Below are 12,666 nucleotides of genomic sequence, written 5' to 3' on the forward strand. Positions count from 1 at the left end.
CCTTGTTGAAATGTGTGTTTTGTACCTCTTTCATATAGGAGTCATTACTGTGCACGTGGAGTATGTGTTAGTAGGAGTCATACTGTGCACGTGGAGTGTGTGTTAGTAGGAGTCATACTGTGCACGTGGAGTGTGTGTTTAGTAGGAGTCATACTGTGCACGTGGATTGTGTGTTTAGTAGGAGTCATACTGTGCACGTGAGTGGTGTGTTAAGTAGGAGTCATACTGTGCACGTGAGTGTGTGTTTAGTAGGGATCATATGTGCACGTGGATTGGTGTTTTGTAGGAGTCATACTGTGCACGTGGAGTGTGCGTTTAGTAGGAGTCATACTGTGCACGTGGAGTGTGTGTTTTAGTAGGAGTCATACTGTGCACGTGGAGTTGTGTTTAGTAGGAGTCAACTGTGCACGTGGAGTGTGTGTTTAGTAGGAGTCATACTGTGCACGTGGAGTGTGTGTGTTTAGTAGGAGTCATACTGTGCACGTGGAGTGTGCGTTTAGAGGAGTCATACTGTGCACGTGGAGTGTGTGTTTAGTAGGATCCATTACTGTTCAGTGGAGTGTGTGTTATGTAGGGAGTCATACTGTGCACGTGGACGTGTGTGTTTAGTAGGAGTCATACTGTGCACGGTGGAGTGTGTGTTTAGTAGGAGTCATACGTGCACGTGGAGTGTGTGTTTAGTAGGAGTCATTACTGTGCACGTGGAGTGTGTGTTTAGTAGGAGTCATATTGTGCAACGTGGATGTGTGTTTTAGTAGGAGTCCATACTGTGCACGTGGAGTGTTGTTTTAGTAGGAGTCATTACTGTGGCACGTGGAGTGTGTGTTTAGTAGGAGTCATACTGTGCACGTGGAGTGTTGTTTAGTAAGAGTCATACTGTGCACGTGGAGTGTGCGTTTAGTAGGAGTCATACTTGTGCACGTGGAGTGTCGTTTAGTAGGAGTCATACTGTGCACGTGGAGTGTGGTTTTAGTAGGAGTCATTACTGTGCAACGTGGAGTGTGCGTTTAGTAGAGTCATACTGTGCACGTGGAGTGTGTGTTTAGTAGGAGTCCTACTTGTGCACGTGGAGGTGTGTGTTTAGTAGGAGTCATACTTGTGCACGTGGGAGTGTGTGTTTAGTAGGAGTCATACTGTGCACGTGGAGTGTGTGTTTAGTAGGAGTCATACTGTGCACGTGGAGTGTGTGTTTAGTAGGAGTCTATGTGCACCTGGAGTGTGTGTTTAGTAGGAGGTTGGCACGGAAGTGTGTGTTTAGTAGGGATCATACTGTGCACGTGGAGTGTGTGTTTAGTAGGAGCATACTGTGCACGTGGAGTGTGTGTTTAGTAGGAGTCATACTGTGCACGTGGAGTGTGTGTTAGTAGGAGTCATACTGTGCACGTGTGTGTTGTTTAGTAGGATCATATTGTGCACTGAGTGTGTGGTTTAGTAGGAGTCATACTGTGCACGTGGAGTGTGTGTTTAGTAGGACATACTGTGCACGTGGAGTGTGTGTTTAGTAGGAGTCATACTGTGCACGTGGAGTGTGGTTTAGTAGGAGTCATATGTGCACGTGGAGTGTGTGTTTAGTAGGAGTCATACTGTGCACGTGGAGTGTGTGTTTAGTAGGAGTCATTACTGTTACACGTGGAGTGTCGTTTTAGTAGGAGTCATACTTGTGCACGTGGAGTGTGCGTTTAGTAGGAGCATACAGTGCAACGGGGTGTGTGTTTAGTAGGAGTCATACTGTGCATGATACTAGACTTTCTGTGATATACCATATATCATTCATGATACTACACTTTCTGTGATATACCATATATCATTCATGATACTACACTTTCTGTGATATACCATATATCATTCATGATACTACACTTTCTGTGATATATCATTCATGATACTACACTTTCTGTGATATACCATATATCATTCATGATACTAGACTTTTTTGATAGAGATTACAATGTGAATACATTAAGMTATAAAATAGACAAAATAATGTTTGATGTGCTTATAGATGGGTAATCTATGCTTTATTATACAGCTAATGTAAATGACGGGATCTAGTCCCTAACACAGTGTATGTCATGTACCGTTATAATAACTATTAATGTTATGCTTGCTTATAGCTAGTGTTACAATGCACTGTGGGCGCATCATGAGACACTATAGATACACTCACACAGCATTATGTGCCATTATACAAAGTGTTACCAAGTATTCTATTAGAAATATGAATAAGTCAAAGTTGGTGTTAGGTGAACAAAATAAGCCTGGTCCCAGATCAGTGGTCTTTACAACCGTAGCAGTTGGCTTTACAGCACCAACTGACCTGGGACCTGCCTAGTGGTTGTGTAAGTTGTTGAGATGCAGGGCTCTCTTGAAAAGGAGACCTTGGTCTCAATGGGACTCCCTGCTAAAATAAAAGGTAGTGAATAAGCGGTTGGCTGTTGTACCTCAGGAGGTGAAGATCTCCTCGGCTCCCTTCCTGCTGCTGAGGATCCCCTCTCTGAAGATCAAGACCACTCTGAGGAAGGAGACGTTTGAGGTCAACCTGAAGTCAGAGGTGGACCTCTGGCACCTCATGGTTAAGGAGATGTGGGCCGGACGAAAGATGGCCGACGACCACAAGGTAGGATGTCAAAATGTGACTTTAAACTTTCTGTTAATCCCTGTCTCTGGGTGTGTCCCAATAATATCATATTTTTCCCACAAATCTAAGCATTGAATTGGTGGAGACATGGGCTAGTGGGAGTTTCTACAATTTTTATTCTACCAGTCATTTCCTTTCAATGAGTGAATAGAAAGTGAACAAATGAAACCTTTGGGAGGAAGGAATATAATTGGGACAAGTCTCCCACCTCTCTCTTCTCTCTCTCCACCGCTCTCTCTCTCTCTCTCCACCTCTCTCTTCTCTCTCTCTCTCTCTCTCTCTCTCTCTCTCTCCTATCTCTCTCTCTCCTACCTTTCTCTACCCTTTCTCATCTCTCTCTCTCTCTCTCTCTCTCTCTCTCTCTCTCTCTCTCTCTCCAACCTCTCTCTCTCTATCTCTCTCTCTCCACCTCTCGTCTCTTACTCTCTCTCTCCAACCTCTCTCTCTCTCTCTCGCTCTCTCTACTTCCTCTCTCTCTCTCTCTCTTTCTCTCCTCTTGCTCTCTCTCTCTCCTCTTCTCGCTCTCTCTCTCTCTCTCTCTCTCTCTCTCTCTCTCTCTCTCTTCTCTCTCTTCTCTCTCTCTCTCAAAATATTCAATGTGCTTTATTGGCATGACATAACAATGTACCTATTGCCAAAGCTTACTTTGGATATTTACAATATGAAAATAATAAGAATCAAAAGTGTTTTACATAGAATTAAAGATACACTTGTTCTTAATGCAACCGCTGTGTCAGATTTCAAAAAAAAATTACGTAAAAAGCACACCATGCAATAATCTGAGACGGCGCTCAAAAATAACAACATTTCTTCGCCATGTTGGAGTCAACAGAAATACAAAATTACATCATAAATATTGCCTTACTTTTGATCATCTTCATCAGAATGCACTCCCAGGAATCCTAGTCCCACAATAAATAGTTGTTTTGTTCGATAATGTCCATTACTTATGTCTAAGTAGCTACTTTTGCCAGCATGTTTAGTGCACATGTCCAAACGCTCGCGCAGATGCAGGCGAACTCGGACGAAAACTTCAAAAAGTTATATAACAGGTCGAATAAACTGGTCAAACTAAGTAGAGAATCAATCTTCAGGATGTTATTATCATAACTATCCAATAACGTTCCAACCGGAGAATTCCTTTGTGTCTCTAGAAGTTATGGAAAGCAAGACGATATCGTTTGGAACGCGCGTGACCAGGAACTGGCATGCTGCCAGACCAATGACTGAAACACCTCCCATCCGGCCCCACATCACACGAGAGGCTTCATTCAGCATTCTACAGACTGTTGACATCTAGTGGAAGGCGTAGGAAGTGCAACAGATCCATATCTTACAGGGATTTGAATAGGCGATGAGTTGAACATTGACCAGTCTCAGAATTCTCACTTCCTGTTTGGATTTTTTCTCAGGTTTTTGCCTGCCATATGAGTTCTGTTATACTCACAGACATCATTCAAACAGTTTTAGAAACTTCAGAGTGTTTTATATCCAATAGTAATAATAATATGCATATATTAGCATCTGGGACAGAGTAGGAGGCAGGTTGCTATGGGCACGCAATTCATCCAAAAGTGAAAATGCTGGAGGTAAATGGGTTCCTGGATCAGACTTTTGGGAAATCTGTCAAATTGGCAGATTTATTTTTATGTTGATACATTTGTGAGGTCAGCTGTGATATTACAGAAGACGGTGGGGTTAGACCAGTTGAGTGTGATGAAGCGGTTTCACTTGAGAAAATGTCTTACTGCTGTCACAGCAGCAAAAGGTAGTGGGAAACGTGGTTCAGAGAAAATGAAAACAGTGATGAGGATCATGCCTCAGGGTGTTTTTTCTCTCTTTGTCTGGTTTCTCTGTGGTTTCTTCTGCTTTTCCTTTCTCTTTTCTATAAGGAGGCAGAAAGATTCTACTATGTTCTCTCAATATTACTGGCTGAAGGGACAGGAATAAGAGGGCTTGGGTATTAGAAGTAATAAAACAGAAAAGGCTTGATGTAGTTTTTCTACAGGAGACACATAGTGATGAGGCTAATGAGGTTGACTTCTACAGGAGACACATAGTGATGAGGCTAATGAGGTTGACTTCTACAGTTGAGATACATAGTGATGAGGCTAATGAGGTTGACTTCTACAGGAGATACATAGTGATGAGGCTAATGAGGTTGACTTCTACAGGAGATACATAGTGATGAGGCTAATGAGGTTGACTGGGGTATGTGGTGGGAGGGGCAGCATATACTCAGTCATGGTACTAATTTCAGTGCTGGGGTGGACATTTTGTTTTCCTCCGGCTTAGGGGTGACTGTGGTATCTACAACAGAGATTGTCAAGGGTCGGTTTTTATTGGTCAAGGCGGATGTTATGTTTATGTGTATGGTTTTAGGGGGGGACTGGAATTGTACAGTAGAYTTTACTGTTGACCGCACTGCTGAAGAACCTCACCTGCGGTCAGCTACTTGTCTGTCTGGTCTATTAACTGAGTTTGATCTTTTTGATGTGTGGAGAGTAAGGAATGTAAAAGTTAGGCAGTACACATGGCTAAAAGTTAATGAAGGTGGTGTCAGTGCAGCAAGGTTAGACAGGTTGTATGTATCTGATCACTACTGTAGTAGGGTTGGAAGGTTAGACAGGTTGTATGTATCTGATCACTACTGTAGTAGGTTTGGAAGGTTAGACAGGTTGTATGTATCTGATCACTACTGTAGTAGGGTTGGAAGGTGTGATATTACTCCTGTGGGTTTCTCTGATCACCATAATGTGTCTGTTGATATTCACTTGTCTACGTAGGTCATCACCTTACTGGTATTTTAATGTAAAATTGTTACATGATGTCATGTTTTGTGAAAGATTTTTTGTTGTTTTGGGGAAAAATGGAGGGTTACAAAAGGGAATTTAGAGTTCTTGAGACAATGGTGGGAGGTTGGGAAGGCCCTAATACGATTGTTTTGTCAACAGTAGTTAGAGACTATCAGGGCCCTTGAACACGACATCAAATCTATTGAATTGAAGTTGCTCACTCAGAATGACCCCAGACTAGTCATGAACTTACAGGACAAGAGACATGAACTGAGGTCGTTTTTACATGAAAGAGTGAAGGGTGTCTTGATTAGGTCTCGCTTTGCTACCCTCAATGATACGGAGGCTCCAAGCGTTTTTTTTAAATCACTAGGACAGTGGACATTACAACACAAACAGATGGTCTGCCTTCGTCTCCATGGTGGGAAGGTGACCACGGATGACAGTGAAATGCGTCAACATGCCGTGGATTTCTACTCTGCCCTCTATAAAGCGGAGGATTGTGATTCTCTGTGTACTAAACAGTTGTTACATGGATTCGATGACAAATTAACAGGCACCACATTGATTATTTGCAACGCAGGACAAGCTAGTTAAACTAGTAATATCATCAACCATGTGTAGTTAACTAGTGATTATGTTAAGATGGATTGTTTTTTATAAGATAAGTTTAATGCTAGCTAGCAACTTACCTTGGCTCCTTGCTGCACTCGCGTAACAGGTGGTCAGCCTGCCACAGTCTCCCTGTGGAGTGCAATGTAATCGGCCATAATCGGCGTCCAAAAATGCCGATTACCGATTTACGAAAACTTGAAATCGGCCCCAATTAATCGGCCATGCTGATTTAATCGGTCGAAYTCTAATAAATATATAGATTAGTTGAGTTGTTTTAAGGGTTTGTCTCACTAAGCACGTATAGGGGTGGTGGGATCTTTGAGGTTGTTTCTCTCGAGGGCGTAACCAGGGGGAGGGGCAGGTTGTAATGGCCCCCTTGTGGAGGTGTAGAGTTTGAAAAACTTGGTCGGAGGCATGGGATGAAGATTCCTGCTGCGACAGGTTGTTCGGTGGAAGAATATAGTTTAGCAGTGGGTGCTATCATTGGGTATGATGGCATAAAATCAGCCTCGAGGATGAATAGCGCTGTAGTAATATTCTTAGATTCTATTGAAAAGGTGAATATGATAGTTGAGTGGTGTTGTGTTGCGGGAGACAAACGTCGGTATTTCCTCTTATGAATCTGGAGAAGAAAGATCTACTTTCTGTCGTGCCCCCTTTTTGTTTGATATGAAGTGTTGGAGCGAGAGTTATCTCGTCATGGATTGTTTCTACAATTTAAAAATGTTATTTTTGGATGCAAATCACCTTTGCTGAAACATGTCGTGTCTCACAGGAGACAAGTTCACATGATTTTAAAGAAGGATACTGACGAACTGGATTTAGTGTTCAGTTTCAAGATTGATGGGTTTGATTATGTGTTCTACACTTCTACTGAATCAATGAAATGCTTTGGTTGTGGAAGAGAGGGGTCCTTGGTGTGTAATTGTCCAGAGAATGAGCGTGCAGAGCCCGGTAGCAGCTCTAGCGCTGGTGCAGCTAAAACACCACTGAGAAGGGATGAACAGGCTAAGGGTTCAGGAGAAGGGAGAAGATCGGCAGAATTTAAAAATATATATATTTCACCTTTTTTAACCAGGTAAGCCAGTTGAGAACAAGTTCTCATTTACAACTGCGACCTGGCCAAGATAAAGCAAAGCAGTGCGACAAAAACAACAGAGTTACACATGGGATTAACAAACGTACAGTCAATAACACAATAGAAAATCTGTTTACAGTGTGTGCAAATTAAGTAAGGAGGTAAGGCAATAAATAGGCCATAGTGGCGAAGTAATAAAAATTTAGCAATTAACACTAGAGTGATAGATGTGCAGATGAGGATGTGCAAGTAGAAATACTGGTGTGCAAAAGAGCAGAAAAAACAAATATGGGGATGAGGTAGGTAGTTGGTTGGATGGGCTATTTACAGACGGGCTATGTACAGCTGCAGCGATCGGTAAGCTGCTCTGACAGCCGATGCTTGAAGTTAGTGAGGGAGATATAAGTCTCCAACTTCAGTGATTTTTTTTTGATTTTTGATTTTTATTTATTTATTTTTTGCAATTAGTTCCAGTCATTGGCAGCAGAGAACTGGAAGGAAAGGCGGCCAAAGGAGGTGTCAGCTTTGGGGACGACCAGTGAAATATACCTGCTGGAGCGCGTGCTACGTCTGGGTGTTGCTATGGTGACCAGTGAGCCGAGATAAGGCAGATCTTTGCCTAGCAAAGACTTATAGATGATCTATAAATGTGGTGGGAGAAATAGGAAAGGAGAGCAATGTGGCTACGGGGAAGTTGTAGTAGAGCAGGGAAAGGAGAGCAGTGGGGCAGTAGCTGAGACTGCGATGGAGGTAACTGAGGGGATGCTGGAGAATGAAATTGGAGTTCAAGAGGAGAGTGAAACAATGGAAAACGAAGCAGCTGTTTTCAAAGTACCGAGGAGTAAGAGGAAGAATTTAAGGGGTGATGAAGGTTCTAATTCTAACAGGAAGGTAGAGATTGATAAATCAGTTGAGGATAAACAGGAAGTAGAGATTGATAAATCAGTTGAGGATAAACAGGAAGTAGAGATGGAGTTTTCTTCTGGGGATGATAGTGAGAGTGAGGCCTCTGATGCGTCACAACAAAATAGCCAGAGAATTGGGGAGGTATGGGATTGAAAGGGTACATCCATTTCTGAATTTGACAAAAGGGAAGAAATATATGCAGGATTATAATGGAACTGATTTTTTTCCTGGAAGTGAATTGTTTATTGAATCAGCAAAGTTTCTGATGTCAAAAATAACGGGTGGAGGTTTGACAAGCCCGGAAATTGCTAGACTAAAGAAAGTGGTTACGAGAGAGTGACAAGTGAGGTAAATTCTAAAGGAAATGAAAGAGTTCAGTCCCAGTCCTAACTCTGTAAAGAGATGTGTTTTCTGTTTCTTACTCTGAACTTTTTTCCCAGCCATGAGCAGTTTGAAGATTTCTTCTTTAAACGTAAATGGGGCGAGAGACGGGGAAAAAAGAGCCGTAGTGTATGAGTTAATAAAGGGAAAGGGAAGTGACAAGTTTTCTACAAGAAACGCACAGTAGTATGGAAAATGAAGTAGTGTGGCAACAGGAGTGAGGGGGGGCAGTGGTGTGTAGTCATAAAAACCATCCTGTTCTCAAACCTTTTTTTTGCTTTTGTCATATGAGGTTGAAGAGGTAGTTGAGGGGAGGTTATTAAAAGTTACAGAGAGAGATGAAAACTTCACTATGTGTTTAATAAATGTATATGCCCTWGTAGTGGCAGTTGAGAGGGTATGTTTTTTAGAGAGATTATCAAATAACATTGAGAAATGTAATACTGAGGATTATTTATTTCTTGCTGGGGATTTTAACTGTACAGTCAGTAATTTAGATAGAAATCACAAAGAACCTCATACAGCCTCAAGGACTTTTTAAAAACGCCTTATTGTAACACATGAACTATGTGATATTTGGCGGAGTCAAAATGGAGGCACGAGAGAGTATACATGGGCTAATGTGAGAGAGAACACCATCTCTCTGGACAGGTTAGATATGTTTTATTATAACACTGTGTGATGTTTGGAGCCAACATGGAGGTACGAGACAGAACACATGGTCTAATGTGAGAGAGAACACCATCTCTCTGACCAGGTTAGATAGGTTTATTGTAACACTGTGTGATGTTTGGAGCCAACATGGAGGCACGAGACAGAACACATGGTCTAATGTGAGAGAGAACACCATCTAGAGGTTAGATAGGTTTTATTGTTTTGAGCATCAATCTCAGGTCTGTAAATCAAGTGTGTTAAAACCCCAGTGTTCTGATCATTGTTTTAGTAACAGAGAGTGGTGAACATTAACACTGTAAAACCCCAGTGTTCTGATCAAGTGTTAGTAGACAGAAGGTGGTGACATTAACACTGTAAAACCCCAGTGTTCTGATCATGTTTAGTAACAGAGGTGTGACATTAACACTGTAAAACCCAGGGTGTTCTGATCATTGTTTAGTAACAGAGGTGGTGACATTAACACTGTAAAACCCCAGTGGGATGTTCTGATCATTGTTTAGTGAACAGAGGTGGTGGACATTAAAGTGTAAAACCCCAGTGGGATGTTCTGATCATTGTTTAGTAACAGAGTGGTGGACATTAACACTGTAAAACCCCAGTGGGATGTTCTGATCATTGTTTAGTAACAGAGGTGTGGACATTAACACTGTAAAACCCAGTGTTCTGATGATTGTTTAGTAACAGAAGTGGTGGACATTAACACTGTAAAACCCCAGTGTTCTGATCATTGTAGTAACAGAGGTGGTGGACATTAACACTGTAAAACCCCAGTGTTCTGATCATTGTTTAGTAACAGGTGGTGGACATTAACACTGTAAAACCCCAGTGTTCTGATCATTGTTTAGTAACAGAGGTGGTGACATTAACACTGTAAAACCCAGGTGGGATTCGATCATTGTTTAGTAACAGAGTGGTGACATTACACCTGTAAAACCCCAGTGGATGTTCTGATCATTGTTTAGTACAGAGTGGGTGGACATTAACACTGTAAAACCCCAGTGGGATGTTCTGATCATTGTTTAGTAACAGAGTGTGTGACATTAACACTGTAAAACCCCAGTGGGATGTTCTGATCAATGTTTAGTAACAGAGGTGGTGGACATTAACACTGTTAAAACCCCAGTATTCTGATATTGTTTAGTAACAGAGGGTGGACATTAACAACTGTAAAAACCCCAGTGTTCTGATCATTGTTTAGTAACAGGGTGGTGGACATTAACACTGTAAAACCCCAGTGTTCTGATCATTGTTTATGTAACAGGGTGGACATTAACACTGTAAAACCCAGTGTCTGATCATTGTTTAGTAACAGAGGTGGTGGACATTAACACTGTAAAACCCCACGTGGATGTTCTGATCATTGTTTAGTAACAGAGGTGGTGGACATTAACCTGTAAAACCCAGTGTTCTGATCATTGTTAGTAAACAAGGTGGTGGACATTAACACTGTAAAACCCCAGTGGATGTTCTGATCATTGTTTAGTAACAGAGTGGTGGACATTAAACACTGTAAAACCCCAGTGGGATGTTCTGATCATTGTTTAGTAACAGAGGTGGTGGACATTAACACTGTAAAACCCAGTGTTCTGATCATTGTTTAGTTAACAGAGGTGGTGAGCATTAACACTGTAAAACCCCAGTGTTTTGATCATTGTTAGTAACAGAGGTGGTGGACATTAACACTGTAAAACCCCAGTGTTCTGATCATTGTTAGTAACCAGAGGTGGTGGACATATAACACTGTAAAACCCCAGTGTTCTGATCATTGTTTAGTAACAGAGGTGGTGGACATTAACACTGTAAACCCAGTGTTTCTGATCATTGTTTAGGAACAGAGGTGGTGGACATTAACACTGTAAAACCCCAGTGTTCTGATCATGTTTAGTAACAGAGGTGGTGGACATTAACACTGTAAAACCCCAGTGTTCTGATCATTGTTTAGTAACAGAGGTGGTGGACATTAACGCTGTAAAACCCACAAGTGCATACTGGCATTTTAATAACTTTATTGGGTGATGCTCACTTCAGGAGATGTTTTAGTTTTTTCTGGGAGAGGTGGAGGTCTGAAAGGACAGTGTTGTATCTCTTCAACAGTGTTGGGATAAAGGGAAAATCCAGATTCAGCAATTCTGTAATCAATACACAATGAATGTCACCAGAGATATCACCAGATCAATGAACACCCCAGAGTCTGAAATAGTGGAACTCCTGACGTTAGTTAAGACCACAGGAGATCGAGGCTATATTCGGGCACTGAAAAAAGCAGCGTTGGCAGACCTGCTGGGTATCAGAGCACAGGGAGCATTGGTGAGAAGTAAGTTCCAGGGAATCTCTGAAATGGATGCCTCATCCAAATGTTTCTTTGGTTTAGAGAAAAAGAATGGACAAAGAAGAATTATTCATTGCCTCAAATCAGCTGTTGGACAGGAGCTAGTCCATGTGGAATTAGAAAGAGGACAGTAGAGTTCTATGCTGAGCTCTACAAGTGTGAGTACAAAGAGGATGTAACAGTGACACAGCAGTTACTTGATGGCCTCCCTTAGGTGGCTGCAGAAGCTCAGGTTGAACTAGAGCAATCCTTGTCTTTGCAGGAGCTATACACTGCATGGAAAATGGAAGGGCACCGGGACTTTTTAAAGTATGTTTGGGCTATGTTGGGAGAGGATTGGCTAGCAGTAGTTAACGATAGTTTGACCAGAGGGTTACTACCGATAAGCTGCAGAAGGGCTGTCCTCACCCTACTGCCAAAAAACTGGAGGCCGGTGGCCTTAATGTGCACTGATTATAAGATCCTGTCCAAGGCGTTGTCCAACAGGCTGAGGGAGGTGATGGGGCAAATCATACACACGGACCAGTCATACTGTGTTCCCGGCAGGCAGATAAGGGATAACATTTCACATCATACAGACCAGTCCTACTGTGTTCCCGGCAGGCAGATAGAGGATAACATCATACAGACCAGTCCTACTGTGTTCCCGGCAGGCAGATATGGGATAACATTTTACATCATACAGACCAGTTCTACTGTGTTCCCGGCAGGCAGATAGGGGATAACATTTCCCTGATTCGGGACTTTTTGGACGTCTCTAGCGCTTTTGGGTTGGATGCTGGTCTAATTTCAATTGATCATGAAAAGGCATTTGACCGAGTTGAACATCAATACCTATAGCGCACTTTTGAGGCTTTTGGTTTCAGCTCTGGTTTTGTTGCCATTATCAGGGTGATATATGGTGACATTGAAAGTGTATTGAAAGTTAACGGTGACTTGAGTGCTCCTTTTAAAGTGTGTAGAGGAATTAGGCAGGGGTGTTCTTTGTCAGGAATGTTGTATGCCATCGCTGTAGAGCCACTACTAAATAGAAGTCACATTGAAGGGGTGTTCCTTTCAGAGGATATTCCTCCTATTCGTCTCTCAGCATATGCTGATGATATAGTTATTTTGGTGAAAAATCAAGCGGATGTGGATAGTTTGAGTCTAATAGTTCATAACCGCCATCGATAAAAGACAGTACTGTGCAGCCGTCTTCATCGACCTAGCCAAGGCTTTCGACTCTGTCAATCACCGTATTCTTATCGGC

General features: G+C 42.1%; 1 protein-coding gene across 1 annotated transcript in view; it reads left to right on the forward strand.

Annotated features, from left to right (window-relative positions):
• The window catches only part of LOC111955905 (DENN domain-containing protein 3), a 51,884-nt gene that overhangs the window by 14,470 nt on the left and 24,748 nt on the right, over positions 1 to 12,666 (forward strand). The window contains exon 15 of the mRNA XM_070436401.1: positions 2,447 to 2,617. Coding sequence (XP_070292502.1) covers positions 2,447 to 2,617 — 171 coding nt within the window. The remainder of the gene's footprint in view (positions 1 to 2,446; positions 2,618 to 12,666) is intronic.

This window comes from Salvelinus sp. IW2-2015, linkage group LG31 (assembly GCF_002910315.2).
Source record: "Salvelinus sp. IW2-2015 linkage group LG31, ASM291031v2, whole genome shotgun sequence".
In the NCBI taxonomy this organism is placed as follows: Eukaryota; Metazoa; Chordata; class Actinopteri; order Salmoniformes; family Salmonidae; genus Salvelinus; species Salvelinus sp. IW2-2015.